The 22,768-nt window shown below is 48.0% G+C and overlaps 1 protein-coding gene across 2 annotated transcripts in view; it reads right to left on the bottom strand.

Annotated features, from left to right (window-relative positions):
* Nucleotides 1–22,768, bottom strand: part of CDH13 (cadherin 13) — a 1,089,618-nt gene that overhangs the window by 476,057 nt on the left and 590,793 nt on the right. For both annotated transcript variants that reach the window (XM_078439088.2, XM_078439089.2), the window contains exon 5: nucleotides 18,117–18,269. In XM_078439088.2, coding sequence (XP_078295214.1) covers nucleotides 18,117–18,269 — 153 coding nt within the window. The remainder of the gene's footprint in view (nucleotides 1–18,116; nucleotides 18,270–22,768) is intronic.

Genomic DNA, 22,768 nt, shown 5'->3' with positions numbered 1-22,768 from the left:
TGCAGACCACAGTGGGACAGCCCCCTGATCTTCTCTGTCCCCCTCAGCCTCGCCCACCTCTCCCTCTTCTCTCTCCTCTCCCTCCTCCACTCCCTCTTTACTCCTGGTTTTCCTGCCCTGTCATTCCCTCCTCCCTCGCCATTTTCTATTCCCCATGATTTAAAGAAGATTGAAGTGAATTCACAAAATATAAAATTAATCCTTTTAAAGAGCACAAGTGAATGACATTTAGAGGAGTCACAATGTGGCAGGACTGTTACCACTATCTAGTTTCACCAACCCCAAAGGAAACCCCATACCCATTATTCCCCTGTTCATCAGCTTTCTGTTTCTATGGATCTCCCTGTTGGAGTCACTTCGTACTGGTGGGGTCACACAACATGCGACCTTGTGTGTCTGGCTTTCACTCGGCATCATGTTTTCAAGAATTCTCCACGTGTATCAGTACGTTGTCCTGATGTAATGGCTGAATAATATCCCATTGTGTGCATAGACCGCATTTGTTTATCAGGTCATGGACAAACTGAAACAACAGGAAGTGATGGGAACCAGTTTCCACTACATTCATGGAGAAAGAATGTCAAAATGTCTCCAGGATCGTTTTTCCAGAATGGCTGACCGTGCAGTATCCCAGGAAAGCGGGTGGGCATCCATCGGACCTCTCCATGCCGACTGCTCCTTTCTGATCTCATTAATTAAATATTTTTCCCCCCAACATTATCCAAAGTGTGATTTTTTTTTTATAATGGTTAACAGTTCCTCTAGGAGAATGCTGTTGAACGCTTGGGTTTTTAAATATGTGGAATTTGCTGGCTTAAACAGGTTTCTCAACTGCAGGTCTTTAAAATGTCTTTACTGTGTTAAATGTGCACCGTGAGTTTTCAAGAAGCAATTACAATTTTCAGTGTTTCCCAAACTTTTGGTGTTTCCCAGATGTTCCCAAGGGAGCGTGCGTGTGTGTGCACCTGTGCTCTGATGGGCAACTCTTTCTCAGTGCTCACAGTTCCCAGAAACGCTTTGAAAAAGCTATGCTATATATTAATATCTGAATCCTTTTTGGGTCCACCTAACTGAGGGAGGGTGGTCCACACACTTTAGAGACTGTAGTGTCTCCGCCAGGCTTAAAATAGGTACATTTGGAATCACAAGTAAAAGATCTTAAATGCATTTAAATGCAAATCATTTCTGAATTAATCATATAAGCGATATAAAGTGTCATGAGTTTGAATTGCAGTCAAATGGTAACAACCCATAACTTATAACATAATATCCATTTGGAAAATATTTTAATCCTTCAGCACTTCATGGCACACAAGTTTGAGGATCTCAAAGGCAGAGAGTCATAAAAAAAGAAAAAAAAATGTCTGAGAAATGCACATTCGAGCATATATCCTCACTCTATGTATTAACACTTAAAATATAATCTGCTTAAGTGTTCCGTATAGTTGGGAATTGTGTTTCTGAATAATATCTACATAATTTTCAATAAAAATAAACTTGCAGTAAATTATCGAGATCTTAAGGTACCAAAGACAAATGGCCTTTGCCGGAATTAGTTTTCCCTCAGGAGTAAGGAAATGGGATTTGTCTTCTGCAGTGAGAAAAAAAAAATTAAAAACACCATGAAGAATAAAGAGCGAACGCTGGTGAGCTCTGCTAGAACATTACTGGGCGTGTCTCAGAATCAGGGGCGGAGACGCTGGGGCCAGGTCGCCAGCTACCCTGGAGTTGGGTTGGTGAAAACTCGCGTTGGTTAGATGCCAGGCTCACCCTCTGAGCACACACGTGATCCCATGCAGAGCTCACAGCAACCCTACGGGGTGGGTTTAAAAAAATCTTTTTAAGGTTTATTTATTTTTGAGGGAGAGGGGGCGGGCAGGGGCACAGAGAGAGGGAGACACAGAATCCGAAGCAGGCCCCAGGCCCCGAGCTGTCCGCACAGAGCCCGATGCGGGGCTCGAACTCACAGACCGCGAGATCGTGACCTGAGCAGAGGTCTGATGCTTAACCGACTGAGCCACCCAGGCGCCACCCCGCCCCCAGGGGTAGGTTTGATCGTTCTCATTTTATACCAGAGTTTCTCAGCGGTGGCACAGTTGGTCTATGGGGCTGGATCATCCTTTGGGTGGGCACTGTCCTGGGCATGTAGGAGGTTTGGTGGCATTCCTGGTATCTACCCACTGCCTGGCCGTAGCATCCCTCTCCCCGAGGTGACAAGACAAATGCCTCCCAACATGGCCCCTGATCCTGCAGGCCAGCACCGCTCTTAGGTGAGAACCCTGGCTTAAGTGAGCGAGACAAGCACTCAGCACTTCCATGAGGTGTGATGGAGTCTATGTGTGCAGCCTGGGCTCTGGAGACAGAGGAAGCAGGTTTGTCATTTGGCCCTTTCACCTATAGCTATGTGACCTGTCCTGACATTGCCTAAGCCCCAGTTTCTCCAAATAAAAGAAGGAAAAAAAAAAAAAAAAAAAAGAGTGTCTACCTTCAAGGTTCTTAGGAGTATAAAGCTCCTGCTCTATTCATTCTCAAATCCCTCGTGCCTCAAGCAGTGTCCCTGGCACGGCAGGGGGCCCTCGGAAGAGATTGCTCAGGAAATGCGACATAGTCAGTGTGGAGCCGAGCCAGGCTGCCGCCATTTTGTGTAAGTTGCCCTGGGGCAGGACTCTGGAGCTGCCTGGGTCCAAGGCCTATGCGCTTTCACTTTAGAGGAAAGCACCCGGGTGGTTCAGTCAGTTGAGTCCAGCTCTTGATTTCAACTCAGGTCGTGATCTCATGGTCCGTGAGACTGAGCCCCGTGAGATCGGGTTCCGGGCTGGCAGCGCTGAGCCTGCTTGGGAGTCTCTCTCCCTCTCTGTCTGCCCCTCTCCTGCTTGCTCTCTCTCTCTGTCTCAAAATAAATAAATAAACATTAAAAAGAATAAAAATAAATAAAGTAAAGACTAGCGTAGGGTCAGGATCAGGTGTGCTGGTACCCGCCTAATGACGCTGAATGATCGATACTCCATCCGGTGGCTAAGAGGGCGTGATAGCAGGTCACTCTTTGGGGCCTCCCCTTGGGCTAAGTAATGGATCCAAAGCAGCTATGAAATGACATGAAAATCCAGCGTCCAACCGTTCCCTGATTCTCACTTGCCCTGAAGAAGACAATCCTCGTAAAACACAATGAAACTCCAAACACTTCAACGTAAGCACACGTCTTCTCTTCAAGAAGAGAAATGAGGACAGTGTGAAAGAGGCCTGGACACTGGTGCGCTGGTGGGAAAACCCATCAGCGAGTTGCCTCCAACCATTAAGAGAGAGAATCACGGGACTGCCACAGAGGGCCGGCCGAGAGTCTCCCCTTTCTAGTTCTCTCTGTTGGCAGCCACACTGGCGGCTGTGCCCTCTGTCCCCAGGTTCAGCAGGTGGCTGTAGGTGGGGCCGAGCTGAAGACCATCCATCACTTACCAGCATGGGTGACCGTGTACAAATTCCTAGCCCACTCAGTGCCTCTACTGTTTCATCTGTAGAAGGGGGGTATGGTGATAGGCAGAATGGTGGCCCCCAGAGGTGCCCATATCCTGGCCCTTAGAAACTGTGACTATGTTAGGTTCCGGACAAAGGGGAGCTAAGGTTGCAAATGGAATTAATGTGCTGGCCAGCTGATTTATTTATTTATTTATTTATTTATTTATTTATTTATTTAATTAACTAATTTATTTATTTATTTACTATTTATTTATTTTTAATGTTTATTTATTTAAAAAAATTTTTTTTTAACGTTTTATTTATTTTTGAGAGCATGAACAGGGGAGGGTCAGAGAGAGGGAGACACAGAATCTGAAACAGGCTCCAGGCTCCGAGCTGTCAGCACAGAGCCCGACGCGGGGCTTGAATTCACGGACCGTGAGATCATGACCCGAGCCGAAGTCAGCCGCCCAACCGACTGAGCCACCCAGGTGCCCCGATGTTTATTTATTTTTGAAGAGAGAGGGACAGAGCGTGAGCAGAGGAGGGGCAGAGACAGAGAAGGAGACACAGAAGCCAAAGCAGGCTCCAGGCTCTGAGCTGTCATCACAGAGCCCAACGGGGGGCTCGAACTTACAAACTACGAGATCATGACCTGAGCCGAAGTTGGAGGCTTAACCGACTGAGCCACCCAGGTGCCCCTATTTATTTATTTTTCAAAGATTTGTGTTTTTAAATGTTTATTAATTTATTTTTAAGTGAAAGAGGGAGAGAGGTAGAGAGAGAGGGGGAGACAGAGATTCCCAAGCAGGCCTCATGCCGTCAAGGTACAGCCTAATGCGGGGCTCAAACTCACAAAAGGGAAGATCATGACCCGAGTCAAAATTAAGAGTCGGACACTTAACCAACTGAGCCACCCAGGTGCCCCCAGCTGCACTTAAAATAAGGAGATTATTCAGGATTAGCCAAATGGAGCCCATGTGACTGCAGAGTCCTTAAGCACGAGACAGAGAATGAGTCGAGAACCAGAAAGATGCCATTGTGAGCGGGAATCAACCCTCTGTTGCTGGCTCTGAAGACGGAGGAAGAGGCCACAAGCCAAGGCAAGTCGGGGGCGGGGGGGGCGGTGGTGCTCTAGAAGCTGGAGGAAGCAAGGAAACGGATTCCCCTGAAGCCTCCAGGAGGAACCAGCCCTACCTGCGGAAACCTTGACGTTAGCCCAGGGATACCATATTTGACTTCTGGCCTCCAGAACTGTAAGGTCACAGAGGGTTTTGGTTTGAAGCTACCAGGTTTGTGACAGATTGTTACCGCAGAACGAGAATGGATACAGGTTCCTAACTCACTGAGTCAATGTAAGGATTAGAGAAATAGTGACCACAAGGGCTAAGTAAGCCTACACGGGGCCACTGCATCATGGCTGTTGCTGCTTACTGACAGCAAGAGCCAGCTTCAGAAGAGGCCCCGGGCAGGACAGCCCCTGGCAGGCAGCTCAGCCCTGCACTCAGCTCCCTGTGCAGTGCTCCGGGGAAGCCGAGTACTGGGAGAGAGAAGCAACCAGAAGCTTCGTCTTGTTGCTACAGCCACAGGCCTCTCAGGCCCTGTCTTGCTGTTGTGGTGTGTAAAGTTCATTTGGCTTTGCACTGAAACTTGAACCGAAAATGCATTTACGTGGGGCACCTGGGTGGCCCGATCAGTCAAGAGTCCGACTCTTGGCTTCAACTCACGTCATGATCTCAAGGTTCATAGGTTCGAACCCTGTGTTGGGCTCTGTGCTGACAGTGTGGAGCCTGCTTGGGATTCTCTCTTTCCCTCTCTTTCTGCCCCTCCCGCTTGCTCTCTCTCTCTCTCTCTCTCAAAATAAATAAACTTTAACAAAAAAAAAAAGGAAAGAAAGAAAATGCATTTACAATTAATTGTGTAATGACAGCCACCCACTTTTCTGAGCCTTAATGACTAGCCGGCCAAGACCACTTGTGCTATGCCCCAGGTGTTAGCCATCAAAGGAATGTGCACCCCAAAGCCACGTGGGTGTGAAAAGCACACAACTTGGGAAAGCACAGGGCTCTCCTCCTGACTTTTTCTTGTCAAACATCGTCAATCCGGTCTCGGATCCTACTAATGTTGTTTGACACGCTAAGCCGACACGCAGCGAGGATGCATTTTCTCAGGCTTCTTTCATTTTACTCCACCTCTGGAGTGCCTGGTCTGGCACACGGAGGTAGGCTCAGTGTGGCCCCAGCGGCAGGCAGGGAACGGGCATCCCTGAGTGACAGAGGGCAATCAAATCCTTTTCAGTGAGCAGTCACCCTTCCAACATGGTACCAGAAAAGATGGATTCTGCTTAAGGGGCCCGCTATGCAAACTTGTGCACCGTCAGAAGAAAGAAAAATAATACGGGAACGATCTTTTTTGCACTGAATGCCTTGCTGCTAGGACAAGATAAGCCGTCTTCATAATAAAGATCTTGAAACACATGCCAATCAAAGGAATCAATAGCTAACAGGTCCAGCCAACTGTGTTTAATAAATGATTTTGAGATAGCACACCGATAAACCCCCACAGAAAGCAGAACTGAAAGCTTGGAATTTTAACAAAGAATGTTCACTTGGCCTGGAGGCTGAAGCAAATGAAATGGTAAGGACCTGCCAACATATGGAGCTCCCCAACTCCTCCACATGTGGATTCAGAATAAAGAAAATTTCTCTAGTTTACTCTTGTCTATAAGGGAACGTTAATGCCGAGCTTGGGGAAGTCAGGGCTTTATCTTTTATCTGTTTCCCCGAGTGCCTGGTGGGTACCGGGTTCTCAACAAATGAATGAGTCTTTGGATTAATTTCCATTTCACGGCAATTTGTGTGTTATTGTCGACTTGCTGAAATAAATCTCTCCGAAATGCAAGTTGGAGGTCACTCGCTTACTGAAAACCCTCTTAGGTATCCTTAGAATAAAATCCAAGCTCCTTACCAGCCCTACAAGGCCTGGCTCCTGGATTCCTGCTACCCTTCATCTCAAAGGGCAGTGAATGTCCCCACTATGAGTCTGGATGCATCTCCCAGGTCTTCCTGGGTGAGAAAGCTGTTTATCTGACATCCGACATGTGCCACTCTGGCTGCAGAGAGCTGGGGACACGACTCACAAAACCCAAACCGGATAGTGTCATTCTGCAGCCTAAACTCCTCTAACAACTGCCTGTCACCATCACCATGGGGTATTATTTCTAAGCTCATCCTTTAGCACACGGGGCCTGGGAGTTCTCTGCCAGTCCTGTCCATTCTGTGTCTCTCACAGAGGCCCTGCTCTCCAGATCCCTCGGAGGTGCCTTAAGCCCTTTCTTCTATCCCTCCACCCTGGAACACTCTTCCTGACCTGTCCCACCCCCCCCCACCCCCCCCCCCCCCGTCACCTGGGTGACGCCTCATTCTCAAGCACCTGTGGTGATGTCCCCAGCTAGACTGTGAGCTTTCCAAGGACGGGGGCAGTATCCCTGGCTCTGGTGCCCCAGAAGCAAACACAGACCTCTCGTCTATTCAAGCTTGATGAATATCTGAGTGAACAAACTATGGGATATTTTCAGACCCTCTAAGAGGCCAGCCCTGGGCTGGGGCCTGTAGATCACAGCATGCAGGGTCTGCCCTGTGCACTCTAAGATACTGAGCAACATCTCTGACCTTGACCCACTAGATTACTTGACCCACTACTTCCCCCATTGTGACACCCAAAAATGTCTCCAGACATTGCCAGATGTCCCTGGGAAGTGGGGGGGCATAAACATCTGCTGACTGTGGGTGACAATGTGGTCGAGAACCCCTGCTATCAAGGATACTTCTGCCCCCAGACTTTCCACCAGGCCTGCCCCCAAATGTCATCTCCCGCCATGGCCTGCCAGGACCACACAGCACATCGTATCCCTCTCTGCATGTTCAATCTGCTCCATTTTTATTCCCAGTCCTTATACCCACCTGACATGTCACATACTTGCTAACTGCTGTTTATTGATGGAGTTCTGTAAAGCAGGAACTTGGTGGTTTGTTTGCAGCTCTGTCTCCAGCACTTTGAAACAGCAGCTCACATGAATCAGGCATCTTGTCAACATCAGCTGAATCAGTCCTGTGGTTGATCTGAATCCTACCTGAGGCGGCTGCCGGGCATATGCCGGCCCTGATATGGAAGCATCCTCCCGGGGTCCCAAGTTGCCTTTTTGTAAGCGCTGCCCCATTTCCCTCCACTTCTCTTGGCTGGAAGATAAACTCCACCAGCAAAAGCATGCACCCCTCCATGCTCTCCTTCTACCCTGGGATTTTGCCCACAGGTTCTCTCCATTTCAAATCTGCCCCAATTAAACATTCAGCAGTGGGCCAGCCAGAATTGAGGTGGGTAACCTGGGGGTTGGTGGCTCCCCAGCACTGGATGAGACATGACTCCCATCTGTATCAATCTCCCATCATGAGAACTTCCGGCTTCCAACATGCTCAAGGGGAACTCAGTCGCCATTATGCTATTACTCCCCCAAGTGTCTCTTGGGGCGCCCAAAGCTGGTTTCACAAAGGCTCCGGATCAACGTCATCTTCTTCTTCCCCTTCATCCTTCCCCTCGAGTGGCCCATTTCACCATGGTCATCCACGCCTTAATTACTAACCTTCCCAAGACAAAGTGCTGCCTGAGTTCCTGGGGGGTTAGGGGTGGGAGGGGTAGCTCTCTTCTGAATTACATCATCCTTTGTCACTTGGCTTCACAGCCATAGTGGTTGAACCTAGAATTGCACCCTGTCTTTTGTAATTGGGTTAATTAGCTTCTGTTCCTCACATCCAATTTTGCACAGCATCTCATAAAAAAAGACTAATTCCCATCATTTTCTGCCCTCTAACCCAAGAGAGTCAAGCTTACTTTAAGGAGCAGAGCACGACCCGTTCCAATCTTCATGCCTCTTTCATCCTAGTCCACGCCCCTGAACAAACACCTTCCCGCCCCTGCTCGTTTTCAACAAATGGAAAAAAAAAAAAAAAAAAAAAAGAACCTTCATGCCTAGTGATGAATGCAGAGAGCTAGAGAGTCAGCGGTGGGAGGCAGAAAGTTTCATCTGCATTTGCAGGATCTGGTCCCAGAGTGGTCAGCCTCAATGCCTGCTTTCGCAGGATAACCAAACATTGGCAACAGATTTTGAGTACTGGGAGTCAGAGCTGTTGGCCAGTTAGTTATTGAACTGGCTCTTATTTGTAAACTTAGCAGCTCAGATTAAACGGATCTCAAGGCGCTTGCTGTTGTGATGTATTGTGATGATTCTCTGGCACCTGGAAAGACGAACACCACCAAGTCTGGTGGAAAGGGTCCACGAGGAACGGATTTGGCTGTAGTCAGACACCGGACGAGCAAAGAGGAGCTGCTGTCCCATGTTTATCGGTCCCTGAGCCTGTGTGGGGGCCACCTGCGGGCCCGGCGAGGGGAGGAGAAGGCTGAGGGGTGTGAGGTCTGCCCACCCGCCAAGACTCGAGCCGCACCTTTTCTGAGGAGTTTGTACTGATGGAGTTTAGAAAACCACGTTCCCACAGCCCCGAGTGAGGAAGCATCTTTGCTGAGTGCACCAAATAATCAGTCAGGAGCACCTTGGCGGTCTCATCCGGGCAATGCCATTTACCTTCCTCTGGCCTCCGCTTCACGAGCTGTGCCTGGCAGATAAGGCCAGGTTGCAAAATCAAGAGCTTGGAATCGCGAAGACGGACCAGGAAGGAGCCAGAGGGAGATGCTTGAGTGGCACCGGGGTGGCGAGAAACCAAAACCAAACCCGGAATTCTTTTTTCTTTTCTCCTCCTTCCTTTCACTTCCTTTCCTTTCTAGCTTATTTACTTATTTTGAGGAGAGAGCACGAGAGCAGGGGAGAGGAAGAGAGAGAGAGAGAGAGAGAGAGAGAGAATCCCAAGCAGGCTGTGCACTGTCAGCATGGAGCCCAACGCAGGGCTCGATCTCACGAAGTGTGAGATCCTGCCCTGAGCCGAAACCAAGAGTCGACACTTAACTGACTGAGCTGCTCAGCTGCCCCTGAATTATTTCTTTTTCTAAATGTAGTTACAAGACAACCTGTTCATTTCTTTATCCAATTCTGTTTTCCTGCATTTCAGTTTTTTAAGTGCCTGTGTCAAAAGAGATGCTGGAAAGTAGTGTGCTTCAGATGTTTGCTCAGAGTCAGGCAGTTGATTGAGAGAGAAGTAAGATCTTTGATTTCCTACAATACGTGTTAGAAACGAGATTCGCAACAAACCGACCAGGTAGGGGTCATCATCCCCATTGGAATAAACCAGGGTAGAGATGGGTTATATTAATCCAGTGGTTCTCAAATTTGGCTTCACGGTGGAAACACCTGGAGTTTTATGAACGTACTTGGTCCCACTCCAGGACACCCTGATTTAATTGGTTTGGGGTGCAGCTTGCGCATCAGGGGTTTTAAAATCTCCCCAGATGAGGCTCAATCAGTTAAGTGTCTGACTCTTGGTTTCGGCTCAGGTCATGATCTCAGGTTCGTGAGTTTCAGCCCTGCATCAGGCTCCGTGATGACAGTGTGGAGCCTGCTTGGGATTGTCTCTCTCCCTCTCTCCTGCTTCCTCTCTCTCACTCTCTCTTTCTCTCAAAAATAAATAAAAATAAACCTTAAAAAATTATAAAAAAATAAATAAAATCTCCCCAGATGGCCTTAATGCACAACAAAGTTTGAGAACCACAGATGACTCACTCACGGTTACAGATCTAATAAGACAGAAAAGCTGGTTCTGCTGACCCCGGGGCCAGCTTCCTCCTAGCAGGAATTTTCTCCTGTACCAGCTCAAATATTCTGAAGACACTTTTATCTCTGGCCTAAAAGGTTGGTTTCTGAGATATAAGAAAACACTCAGTAACATGATCTTTAACAGTTATCCAAGGTCTAGACAGGACGGAGCAAAGAAACCCCGGGACAAATCTGCCTGGCTCCCAGCAGCTGTTACCGAAACAAAAACATAGGCAGTTTTGAGGACCACAAACTGGATTTAGAGGGCTTTCACACGGCGTACCAGAGCATCTAGAAAAATAAGCATCTTTAAGGTGCAAACGGGTCACCCCAGCACAACTGTAATGGAATGGGGTCCGAGGCCACCTTCATTGATGCAAATGAATGCATCAAGCCAGTTGTGGCCATGCAAACATTCAGAAGCACTCTCAGTAGAGCGAGGGGGTCTCAGACAACAGTGAGCACCAGAACCCCCTGAAGGGCTTGTGAACACCCAGACTGCAGCTGGGCGGGACTGGGAATGTGCATTTTTAACAAGTTCCCAGATAACGGATGCTGGTCTGGGGGCCACACCTTAAGAACAACCCATCTAAACATGTCCCTTCTAAGAAGTCTCACACAATGTTACCGCACCCAACTTTGTGAGCTGGGCGCCTGGCAACCACTTACAGCTCTATTTCACCTGCAAGGAGTTTTACCTCCAAGACTGGTCCGTGAGGTGATGGCTCTTAATTCGGGAACACTTAGTGGCTGCCCTGAGCAACTCTCCTGTACACCCCGCTCAGCAACTGCAACACAGCCAGGGCGTGATGCTGAGGAGGGAGTCAAAGGCAAGCAGAGGGCAAAGTACAAGCTGACACCCCACTGCCCCCACTTCCAAGGCAGGACCTGTGTGACAGTCCTCAGTGTGCTGCCCAACAAAGGAAAGGGCAAAAACAATGGTTACCTGATAGAGATCACAGTCATGTAGGAGTCTCCATCAGTTTGTCTTAGTAAATTACAAGAAAAAGGCAATCTTAGCAATAGCCTAACCTTCAGAAAACCATAGACTCAGTTTCCTGGGAGCCCTAACGTCAATCTCCCCTCCACAGTGATGTGGAAAACAAAGGCAAGAAGGAAATGGCAGGCAAAATTAAATTTCCTTATGACCTGTGGCCCATTGACAAATACTTGAGGCAGGCAGAGGGGAACATTTCTCTAGGAAAGGACTACTGTCTTAATGCTAATGCCTCACTAGAGGGAAAAACCACCTTAGCTTGACAATACTTAGCCTTCTGGTATCTTTATGATCCTTTTTAGCATATGAAGGGCCTTCTGGAAGCCTCCCTTTTGCCTCCCCCAGCCTCAGCCTCGCAGGATAAACCCAGTCACTCCTTACAACCCCAGGGCAGCTCTTTTTGCCAAGAAGTCCAGTTCCGTGCTTTAATAAAATCACCGTTTTACACCAAAGATGTCTCAAGGATTACTTCTTGGCTGCTGGCTCTGGACACCGCCCCCCACCCCCCCACTCCAAAGCCACATCAATGCTGCTATCTTAGTGTCAACGTAAAGACGTAAAGATGAGAAAATGAGAAACAATAAAGAACTTGCCAAAAGGCGACACTGTGAAATGGCTGATAGTCACCTGTTTTTTTCACCTGTAAAAATGGCAACCTCCTAGAGTTCCTACGGCAGCAGAATCAAACCTTAGTAGGTCTGATTCCAAAGGCTGAGCTTTTAACCCAAGTTTTCTGTCTCCTCCCCATCAAGGCTCATTCCAAGGCCACGTGCGTTATTGATAGCTAGGCTTATAATAGTGAGAGCAGCTCAGAGGTGTGAGGCCACACGCTCTCCTGTGCATGGGCTGGTGACCTGCCTTTGGACCGCCATGCCTCCCGCTGACTGCCTCTTCCCTGGGATAAAGTGGTACCGGTGATGTGGCTGATGCTGTAGATGTCAACACCACTCAGAGCCCCTTGCTAGCTCAGCAACAGTCCTTCATATGACCCAGGTTCTTCCCTGTGGACATCCCAGCATTAGACTTGGCAACAGAAGTAGGACTTAAGGAAGCAGTTCTGCTTTGCAGATCTAAGTTCCGGAAAGCATGCTGTCAGGATCACTCCACATGTCTGGGCAGCCAAGGCAGAGATGCTCCCCACCACCCACCCTCCCCCAGTTCTGAGCATCACGTGAGCAGAGGGGTAGGGAGAGGTGGCAGCAGTGACGACTCCTCTAGAAAAGTGGTTCTCAGCCAGGGGGCAGTTTTGCCCCCATGGGACAATGAACGATAATATCTGGAGACACCTTTGACCAGCAAGACTGGGATGGGGGTTGCTATCAGGATCCAGTAGTTAGAGACCAGCTGTGTTTCTAAACACCCTGCACTGCATGGGCCAGCCCCCAAAGCAAAGGTTTATCCAGCCCCAAATGTCAATAGTGCCAAGGTGAAGAACCCTGGCTCTAAAACAGTACCATCGATGGCTGGGCATTTCCTGTAGCACAACTGTGGGGCGGGTCCCCTGTGAGCCAGGTGGTTGGATCCTCTGGCAACTACATAAGCTCCCTGTATCCTTTAATAAATCCCTTTCTTTATACATTAGTTGGAGGGGGGGTTGTTGACTACTACGAAGAATGCCTGAGAAATATGCCCATGGGGGAGACGAGACTAGTGGATGAAGAAGGGTGTAGCTGGTCCCTATACCTGAGGGCAGGGGGAGCATTCCAAGTACAAATATTATCAAGGGCAGTGCAAGCCTATCAGGTAATGTGTGCCTCATCCACATGGACAACAATCCACATGGACATTATTTATACGCAGGTTAATCACCTAAATAATTCTCCGATCTGGAGAAATCTACACATCTCAGTTCTCTAGGATCACTAATGGTATGATACATGTATTTCCACTCGACAGTATCATTTTTCACTTTAATGCATTTTTTGCCAGATTGTCTTGGAGCTACTTATGGGTTAGAAATGGGGCAGAGCCACATGGATGAAGGGGAACACAGGAGCAAGGACATCTTCTTTCTGCCGGGTGGATTCCCATTTTAGGGCAACAATCTTAGCTACAAAGTCAAGACATGTCCAAGAAATTGGCTTGAAGGAGAGCAAATTATACCCCAGAAAGTGTGAACAAATATTCAGGAGGAGACCACGAAATCCTGCTTATGTGCTGAGGCCACGCACACAGGTGGTTCCAATCACTAGTTCTGTCATCGGGCATGATAACATTATTAAGTTCATCTTTGTGAAGATTGAATGAGATCATCATTTAGGTATTTAGCATAGAGCCTTGGCACACTGTAAATGTTCAATAAACATTAACACCAACATTCATAAGGATCATTTATCTAGGGAACCACTTTGGCCCTCAGCTAGCTAGATGAGTAAAGGCAAGATAATAAACCAGTTTCACAGGTTTGTGTGTCTAGTATTCTAGAGAGCTCCTGGGCACCTAATGGATGCTGAGTAAATCCTAGTTCTCTCTCTCTCCTTCCAAGTGCCTTTCTTTTCTCCTGTCCAGCTCTGACATCCCCAGTGCTCAGTATGTCTCCCAACCATGGACAACAGATCAGGGTGAATATGTCCTGCTCATGACATCGGCACACTACCACAGCCTTTCTTCCTGTTTTGCCTCCTACCCGCTGTTGAACCCAGCCCAGACTGTCTACTGGCACCCCAACCTGCCTGACAGACTCTGTCCCCCACTCCACTCCTGTCCTGCCATATTGACAAATTCGCAGCCAGCAGATCATATTCACAGTGTGAGGGAATCATTACCACCTGCTAATATTTTTATAGAATTTCATAAACTTGGTCATTCATGAATCATTTACAGTACTTTATTCCAATGAAGAGTTCACAAATCACTCAAATGCTGGCAAAATGCATAATAATGAGTAATATTTCAGGAGGCTTTGCATTAATATGTCAGTTTCCAATACCGCGAGAGCTAAATTATTCTACCAGGCGCCACTTTGGGTCAGAGGCTTGGGAAGCCCTTTGGGGGCCGCGGTGGGGGGTGGGCAGGTGGAAGTAGGTCATGGAGAAAGATGGGATTTGGGAAGACATCCATCATCTGGTCACACCTCCGCCCTGGCCCCAGTAAGTGGAGTCCCTGGGAGAGAAGGCTGGGAACTTGCAGATTAGATATGAGACTCTAACTGGGGGTAACATAGGAAGAGGCATTTCTTAGTAGTTAGAAGTGCAGGGCTTTGGACGTGGAGAGAAGCAGATCCGGACCCCAGATTCCACACACATCAGCTCCGAGACCTTGAACAAGTTACTTCACAGTTCTTTGCTTGTCTGCAAAATGGTGTTAACGTCTACTTCTGTAGTCTCCTGGGCGAAATGAGTTAAATAAGAGAGCATGTATGAAGCGTTTCCTGCAGGATTAGCCATGTATTGTTCCATAAACAGTAGCTTTAATGATGGCACACATTTGGGGGCCCAAGGACCAATTTGTCCCCGGTTATTTCTTATTGTGCAAATCCCCAAGGCTTAGTTCAGAACACTTTCCTGTGGGGTGTGGGAAGCAGCAAGTAGCCCTGACTTGCAAGTGAGGAGATTTTAACTAGAGGCTAAACGGACGACACCAACAATGGAGCGATTATAATGGAAATTCATTCACCCACAGGCTCCCTGCTTTGCAAACTTGCCAGAGGGGAAAGGAAAACGTGGGAAGTGGAGCAGAGGATCCAGCTCTTTGAAGAGGTGTGTTTGCTACCAACCACGATGACCCTGGTAAACACGGATGGATCTGATTGTGCTGCTAAGATAGTAAATTATTTCTGAATAGGTGCTTTAAATGGACAGGGATTGCAACATTCCTGTGCCCAAAGTATATTAACGAAAGTAAACCAGTCAATCCAGATACGGAAGAACCTAACACAGGGTGATAGGAAGGAAACAGGACAAAGACCTATCTAAGAGCCGGAGGTGTGGGGGGGGTGGCATTGGTGTGGGGGGTTGGAGAGTGGCTCGGGCCAGGGGAAGCTGGGCTGCTGTAGCCGGTACTCTCCTAAGACCCCGCATTCCCACCAGGCATCAGCATCTCTCCACTGGGCATACACAGCCCTGTGCCAGGGGTAAACCAAGTCAGACAACGAACGAGACACAGCATCCTGGCAGGGACACCTGTCCAGTGGTGAGGAGTTTAAAGCAGTTCATGGTGAAACAGAGCCTTGGCGGTAAAATGAAAGCTACATGTGAGGGCAGGGAATCTGGCGTGTCTGGTTTCCCCCCACATACCCCCAACACTGTGGAGGAAGCCCCGCACTCTGTAGGTTCTCGAACGTGTGTAGAAAAAAATGAACTGAACAATTAATCACTACGCTATGAAGTACATTATGAAACTATTAACACAAACTCAAGATCACCCATGGAAAATCGATGCTTGATCTGGGTGGGCGGGTCGACAACACAAAGTCCTTGGAGTTCTCCTTTACCTTCCTCAACATCATTAATCTCTGGCTCATGTGGTAAGATCATACGGTGCTTACTGTGATTCTGGCATTATTCTAAATGCTTGACGCGTATGAACTCATTTCATCCATTAAAATCCTGCAAGATCAGTATTGTTATCATTCCCATTTTATAGACGAGAACATTGAGGCAGACACCATGCCCAGGTTCCCACAGCTAGTCCATGACGTGATCGGAACGTGGCAAACGTGGCTGTGTGCAAAATTACATGTTTTTAATTGCTATGCAACTATACAGCTTCACTTTTACGAAACATATGAGAAGCTCCAAGCTACTGACCAGGCTCTATTTTACTCACTGATTAACAATTGCTAGTTAGTCACAGCTAGTAATTTTATTTTGTACAATCCTTAGAGGTGCCAGTACTAGTCTTCTTTCACAGATGAGAATTATAAGATCAGAGAGGGTAAGTGGGTCGTCCAAGATCACTTAGCTCAATAAGTGGCAATGCTGAGACTCGAAAGAATTTGCTACTTCCAAGCTCTTAACTGTTATCACTGTGCTACGAAATTATAAAATGTACTGTATCCTTAGTTTCTTGGGTCTGAAAATTAACGGATATTCCCACGATAGGCATGGGAAGAGCAGAGGACGTGCACTGGTGCTGGTTTACGGTCTGTGCTGGTTTTCCTTTCAGGAGCTGTCGCGTCACCCCCGGTTACTGCTGAGGCCAGTCGGACCCGGGACTTTGTGAGGGTGCCAGTATTCAGTTTCTACAGCAACCAGGTCCCCCCTAGGTACCCTAAGACACTCTGCTCACCCCTTGGTGGTCTCTGATAGATGGTACCCCTGCGGAGGCTCGCAGCACGTACCCTTTGGCAAAAGCTTCTGAGAAGGGGGTCTGGGAGGCACCTACATCCTCCCCGGATCCCGGGCCCTCGGGCAGACGGGGTTCTACCACCTTCCGTGTACCACTCTATTTGTCCAGTACTTAGCTTCCTCCAACACCCTCAGACTGTCTCCTCCTCCCTGAACACCCACAGCAATCCAGTAGGGAGGTGAGTGTTACTCACATCTTGTGGATGGGATCCCGAGGACCAGAGCTTTCCTGGTCTTCCCAAGGTCAACGGCTCATGGTGACAGGGCAGGCCAGACCCAGGGGACCTGTTTCCCACCCAGAGCCCTTACTTCTCAATGCAGTGTCCCTTCTCCCTCTGTCTGCAGAAAAGGAAGAACACGGGTTTTTTGGGGAGAGGCAGTAGTGTTTCTGAAGGGGGATCAGGATATCCGTACGCAGTGTTTTGACCAAGAAAACCAGAGATGCCAAATCTTGTCCTAGAAATCGATCACCACCTTCTGACCCCGAGCCAGGGAAATACACAGGCTGGGGCAACGACGATGGAAGGCAAACATTGTTGGCTGAACCCTGTTCCCATGGTGCCTGCTCACAGCCCGGTGCGCTGCAACCCAAGGAGGGTTTTCCCAGAAAATGTCTGAGAATTCCAATACGTTCCTCAAAGACTGAGCTTACCACCCTCAGAGGCTTGGGTCTATAACACAGGCTGTGAAAATGGAATTTATGGACGGTGTTGTAGAGAAGGTATAGGACTGACCTCAAGCCCATATGAGATTCAGGGCTCACTCCAGTATCTGTTTGCCACCGCTTTGGTCTGTGGGTCCCGAATGGGTATCCACTAAAGGATAAAACTATCCTTTTACAAAGGGCCTGCTCTTCTTTTAAAAAAGCAACTTAATTATTTTTAGAAAAATCAGAAAACACAAAGAAAAAGTCAACAACACACAAACACAACGATTAACATTTTGGTTTTTCCTCTATCGCGTTTCTTCACAAATGTACGCCCGTTGTGATGTGTGATTACTCAATCTGCAGCACGGATTCCATATGTATTTGTGTGTCTGTTTCCATTAAATACCTTGAATTTCTCCCAAATAACTAGAACTTCTTCAAAATATTTAAAATGGCTGTACAAAGCTTCCTTGCAAAGCTGTGCCATAATTTAACCACTACCCCATTGCTGAATAATTAGCAAAATTGTTTCCATTCTAAGCATGATGTCTTGCTCTAACATTATTGCACAAAAATCTAACTAAATGCCTTCCTATTTCCTAAGGATAGATTTCTAAAAGTACAATGATCACATCCAAAGGTTTACACCTTTTATAGCTATTCATTATCAAGCTGGTTTTTGGAAAGCCCAAGTTGCCATAAAGGTTCTGACCTCCTCTGAGATCCCCCAAGAGCCCTCCTCCTTGGCCTCCAGTACCCAAAGTCTCACACAGGCCTGAGGACTCTGTTGATGAGATAGGGCCCCCACTGTTACCCTGTTGGGGTTCAATGCCACTCGGCTCCCACAGAGACACACTTAAAGCCGCACAGCCCGAGGTCTCATGAAACACACAGAAATAACGAGCTCAGTGGGAAGAAAACAGCCTCAAAAAGCCACATGTCGGCATGCAGGGTGGGCACTTGAGGGGCACTCACTTGATAAGTAGCGATCGTTTCTCTGTCCAAGGTCCTTGTCACAGAGACACTGCCCGTGTTCTCATTGATTCGGAAAATTCCTTTAGGCTCTTGATCCACTCCCTTTCCAGTGAGCCGGAACTTAGACCCTTCCGGTCTGTCACTATCGACTACCTGGGCAGAGACACAGAACGACATTTAAGACGCTGGTTGGAAAACACAGAGAAAGCACGTTTTAAACATACCTCAGTGACCAAGGCACTAATCACAGGTGCCAACACAGAGCAGTCAGATAAAGTTGACTAAAGCAGCATCACCAAAAATAGCATCATCCCTTAACACCTTTCATCCTGAAATGCAAATCTTTGCAGCTTACAGCCAGGGAAGCTTACCAGCATGGGGGTGACATACATCTCGGGATAGATCTAGGAAGGAAATAACTCCAGGAGGTATAAGGTCAGACATTTTTTACTATTTGTAACTCTCAAAAAAGAGATTGATTTTTTTTTTTTTTATTGTAAGCAAGACCGAATGGACAATGGGGAAAAAATGAGTGGGCAGTCTTTTAATGGGCAGGCATTGGTCAAGGTTCTAACTCTTTACAGAACTCTGTCATCAACAGCGCCACTCACCCCATTGCTTATAAGGAAGTAGGCACAGTGCTGTAAGCATTTTACGTGCATTTACAAGTTAAAAAAAAAAAACTCACAACAATGCTGGTGGGGGGGGGGACATTATCATTCATACTTAAGGGATGAAACCCCTGAGACACAGGGAGATGTAACTATGGTCACAGCTATGAAAGAGATGAAGAGAGGATTCAAAACCCATCTTCCATTGCTTTAGGGAAATTGCTCTGCAACAATGCCTGTTCTGAATTTAAGAGAACCCCCTACAGGTTGTCAGCCTTGATTTGACATTTGAAGATAATTCAGATGATAGAGATTGATGGAGTAAGATAGTTCTAGACAGAGGGAACCGCACAGACACAGGCAGCAGGCAGACGAGAGGGAGCCTACAAAATTCCAGAAACTGGGAGTTATTCGTGGGGTTTGAGTGAGGTTCAGGGGTAATTAGGAGCCAAATTTAATTCGTTTTTTTTTTTTTTTTAATAGCGTTTGAAGATACTCACAGATTTTCATTTCAATAGCGTTTGAAGATTCCCAACTAAAGAGAGAATTATTATTTGCATAAATTGGTTCTAGAGTTTGCCCAATTATTCATCTGTATTTAATGTCACTTTATCATCTATATCTGTGAACAAGAATTCGATGGTAACCATGTTTTTCGGTCTGACAATTTAAAGGTCAGAAACAAACATGCAGAACAGTTAAATGAAAGCTATACCAATCCAGCTGTAACCAATTTACAAGTGAACAGGCACCTGGGGAACACTGTTGGAACACTGTCACCTGTACCTGGAGGGTTTCGGTGGCTAGAACAGGAAAGGTGCCTTCTGGTGGAGTCAGTCTCCCTCAGAGGCTGGTCATGGCTGGGGCCCCCTAGCCTGCAATTCCGGCGGCCGCCACCAGGTGGCAGTGGTGCCTAAGGCAGCGTGACCCTTCTACCCAGGTTCCTCTGCCGTGCCCAGTTGAGTCAGAGACCGACAGTTCCACAGAGCAAGTTTTTTCTTTTTTTCTGATTGAAATTTTACTTAAATACATTGAGAGTTTTGATTAAACACCAATTATCTCTGTTTGCTTTTTTAAGATTAACATAAAATGTCATCTAAAGCAAGATTTAAGCTAAGGCATGTGATATCTTCTGAGGAAACGGATTTTTAATCGCTGCTTGACTTGATTTAATCCAACTGATGTTCTCCCCCCTGACCCACTCCCCACTGCTTGGGAGCTCATGAGGTCAGCAGCCTCCGCATATTGGGCTCACCCCTGGATCCCAGTGCCCGGCACAGTGCCTGGCATATGATAGGAAACAGTGCCAGTATCTGCTTAATAAAAAACACCACCATTCAGACAAACTCATGTCCCAGTCCTAGCTTGGTCAAAGGCCAGCTGTGTGACCTTGAACATGGCCTTCTTGGCTCTTGATTTCCTTATCTATAAAATGAAGAGAACACCCCTTACTTCTCAGGGCTGTGAGGGTTTAATGAGATATTGTGTGCAAAGTGTACTTCCTGGTGAACAGAAGGGGCTCAATGAATTGTAGCTAATGATACCCATGCTCAGGGTAATAATCGTAACAAAATCGCGCCATCATGGTTATTGGGTAAGACTGAGACTTTCAGGCATAAAAAAACATCTTAGCCATAACATTAAAAAAAAAAAATAAATCCCTAAAAGGGGCTTGTGGGTGGCTCAGCTGGCTAGGTGTCTGACTTCAGCTCGGGTCATGATCTCACAGTTTGTAGGTTTGAGACCCGTGTTGGGCTCTGTGCTGACAGCTCAGAGCCTGAAGCCTCCTTCGGATTCTGTGTCTCCCCCTCTCTCTGCCCCTCTCCCACTTGTACTCTGTCTTTCTCCATCTCTCAAAAATGAATGAATGTTAAAAAAATTTTTTTTAAATCCCTAAGAGAACACATTTCCTTTGATTTTTATTTATTTTTAAAATGTGTATTTGTTTTTATTTTGAGAGAGAGAGAGAGAGAGAGAGAGAGAGAGAGAGAACCAGTGGGGGAGGGGCAGAGTGAGAAGAGAAAATCCCAAGCAGGCTCCACACCGTCAGCACAGAAACTGATGTGGGGCTCGGTCCCATGAACAGTGAGATCATGATCTGAGCTGAACCCAAGAGTCAGACGCTTAAACAATTGAGCGGTGAGGCACCCAGGCGCCTCACACACATCTGTGGTTTGGGAAGAGAAGTGCTCTGGAGACAATCTCACTGTGGGAAGGGGCAGCCACACAAAATCTGCTCTGTGTTGTCACCTCCCTCCCTCCGTCCCCCTTTAACCACTTTGGCCCAACTGTGAATTAAAGCCTCTTCCTCTCACTCCCCTGAGCACACCCAAGGCATGCAGGTCCCCTCCAAGGCCGTGCTGAGCAGAGACATAATGTGACAGGAGCCCTACACGAGCTGTTGTGCTGTCCTGCTCCCAGCAGTGGACAGGAGTGGACTTCTGACCGCGTCTGGGCCCCAGACAAGGCCTGCTGGGGAAGTTTTCCATGCTCTGACCTCCTTTCCAGACACTTCCCCAGTCAGAGAGCCCTGGGAGCACAGTGATCCAGACCTTCTGGAAGGTCCTGAAGGCTCTCTTGGGTCAACTATGGCCACTCCCCCTCCCTTTTCTCCATTTCTCCACCTACTGCTCAACACTGAATTCTGGACTCCCCCCAGGGCCACCTTTTTTCTGAGGTTGGGTCTGGCTAAGTTCCTTGCTCTTGGGGAGCTTGAGTCACTTGACCTCACAGAAGCAGCATCTTGGCTGCTGGATTTAAATGACTTCTTCCCCCAGGAGGAGGAAGTCCCGTGTGAACACCTCTGCTTTGTGCTGCCAATCCTCTCTATTTGTATCTTGAAAGGACTAGATTTAAAAAAAAAAAATTTTTTTTTAATGTTTATTCATTTTTGAGAGAGAGAGAGAGAGAGAGAGAGAGAGAGAGATGGCACGAGCAGGGTAGGTGCAGAGAGAGAGGGAGGCACAGAATCTGAAGCAGGCTCCAGGCTCTGAGCTGCCAGCACAGAGCCCGACGTGGGGCTGGAACTCGCGAACTGTGAGATCACGACCTGAGCGGATGTCCGACGCTTAACCGGCCGAGCCACCCAGGAGACCCTAAAGGCCTAGCTTTTAACATATATATTGAATCTGCCTGCTGGTCCTCAGAACCGCATCCACTTTGAAGGAGCGCCCACAGCCACACCAAGTATGGTGCCCCCAGACTAATGAGCATTATGGGGCCACCAGCCCAGGGACATGAAGGGCATCATGCTCCATAGAACCATGGTCTCAAGATATGGTTCCCTGGACCAGCAGGGGCATGGACTCCTTCGGAATTCGACTTCTCAGGCCCCACCCAGAGGCCTGGATCAGGAAGCCTCGGGGTGGGGTCCGGCGTGTGGGCTTTGTCGAGCCCCTGCCAATTCCCATGAGCATCCCCCCGTTTGACAAGCCCCATCTATACTCATTAGAACTGGTTTCCCCTGCTACCGTTCAGAGGCCGAAAGAAGGCTGGGTCGTCTTGCTACTCCCCTCTAGACCGATTTTAAAGCTACAGCACTGTTGGAAACTATTTTTTTAAAAAACCTCTTCTCTAGGATGTCGTGGAACAGAATTGCTGGTTCCCGAGACTGACATCTCTACCTGCATCGGAACACCCCAGGGCAGGGGGAGACCTTGGAGAGGAAGGCGTGGGGTGGAGCTCGGGTCCCAGCGAGAAGCCACGAGTCTGGGTCTTTAGGTGGGACTTCAGAGGGACCCCAGCCCACTCCAGCCTCACTGATCTGGGGAGATAGAGGTGTGCAGTGGCCACAAACCCGCGGAGGGCCTCCCCCACTCCCGCCATACCTCGAAGCTGGTTCATGGTAGTCCAATGGGTTTCCAGATGAGCTTTATTACACTATGTAAAGTCCCGAAAACTGCCCAGGGCCGTCCCGGCTGCGGGGGTGGGGGGGGGGGGGGGGTGTGCCCGGGCGGTGGTCCTTCTGTTTCTGTTGTTTAATGTGATGGGATATAAGAAATCCAGGGCACTCCTCCTGGTCAGAACAAATCCTGCCCCGAG

This window comes from Panthera onca, chromosome E2, assembly GCF_046562875.1.
Source record: "Panthera onca isolate mPanOnc1 chromosome E2, mPanOnc1 haplotype 2, whole genome shotgun sequence".
Lineage (NCBI taxonomy): Eukaryota > Metazoa > Chordata > Mammalia > Carnivora > Felidae > Panthera > Panthera onca.
This window is presented reverse-complemented; position numbering and strand designations above follow the sequence as displayed.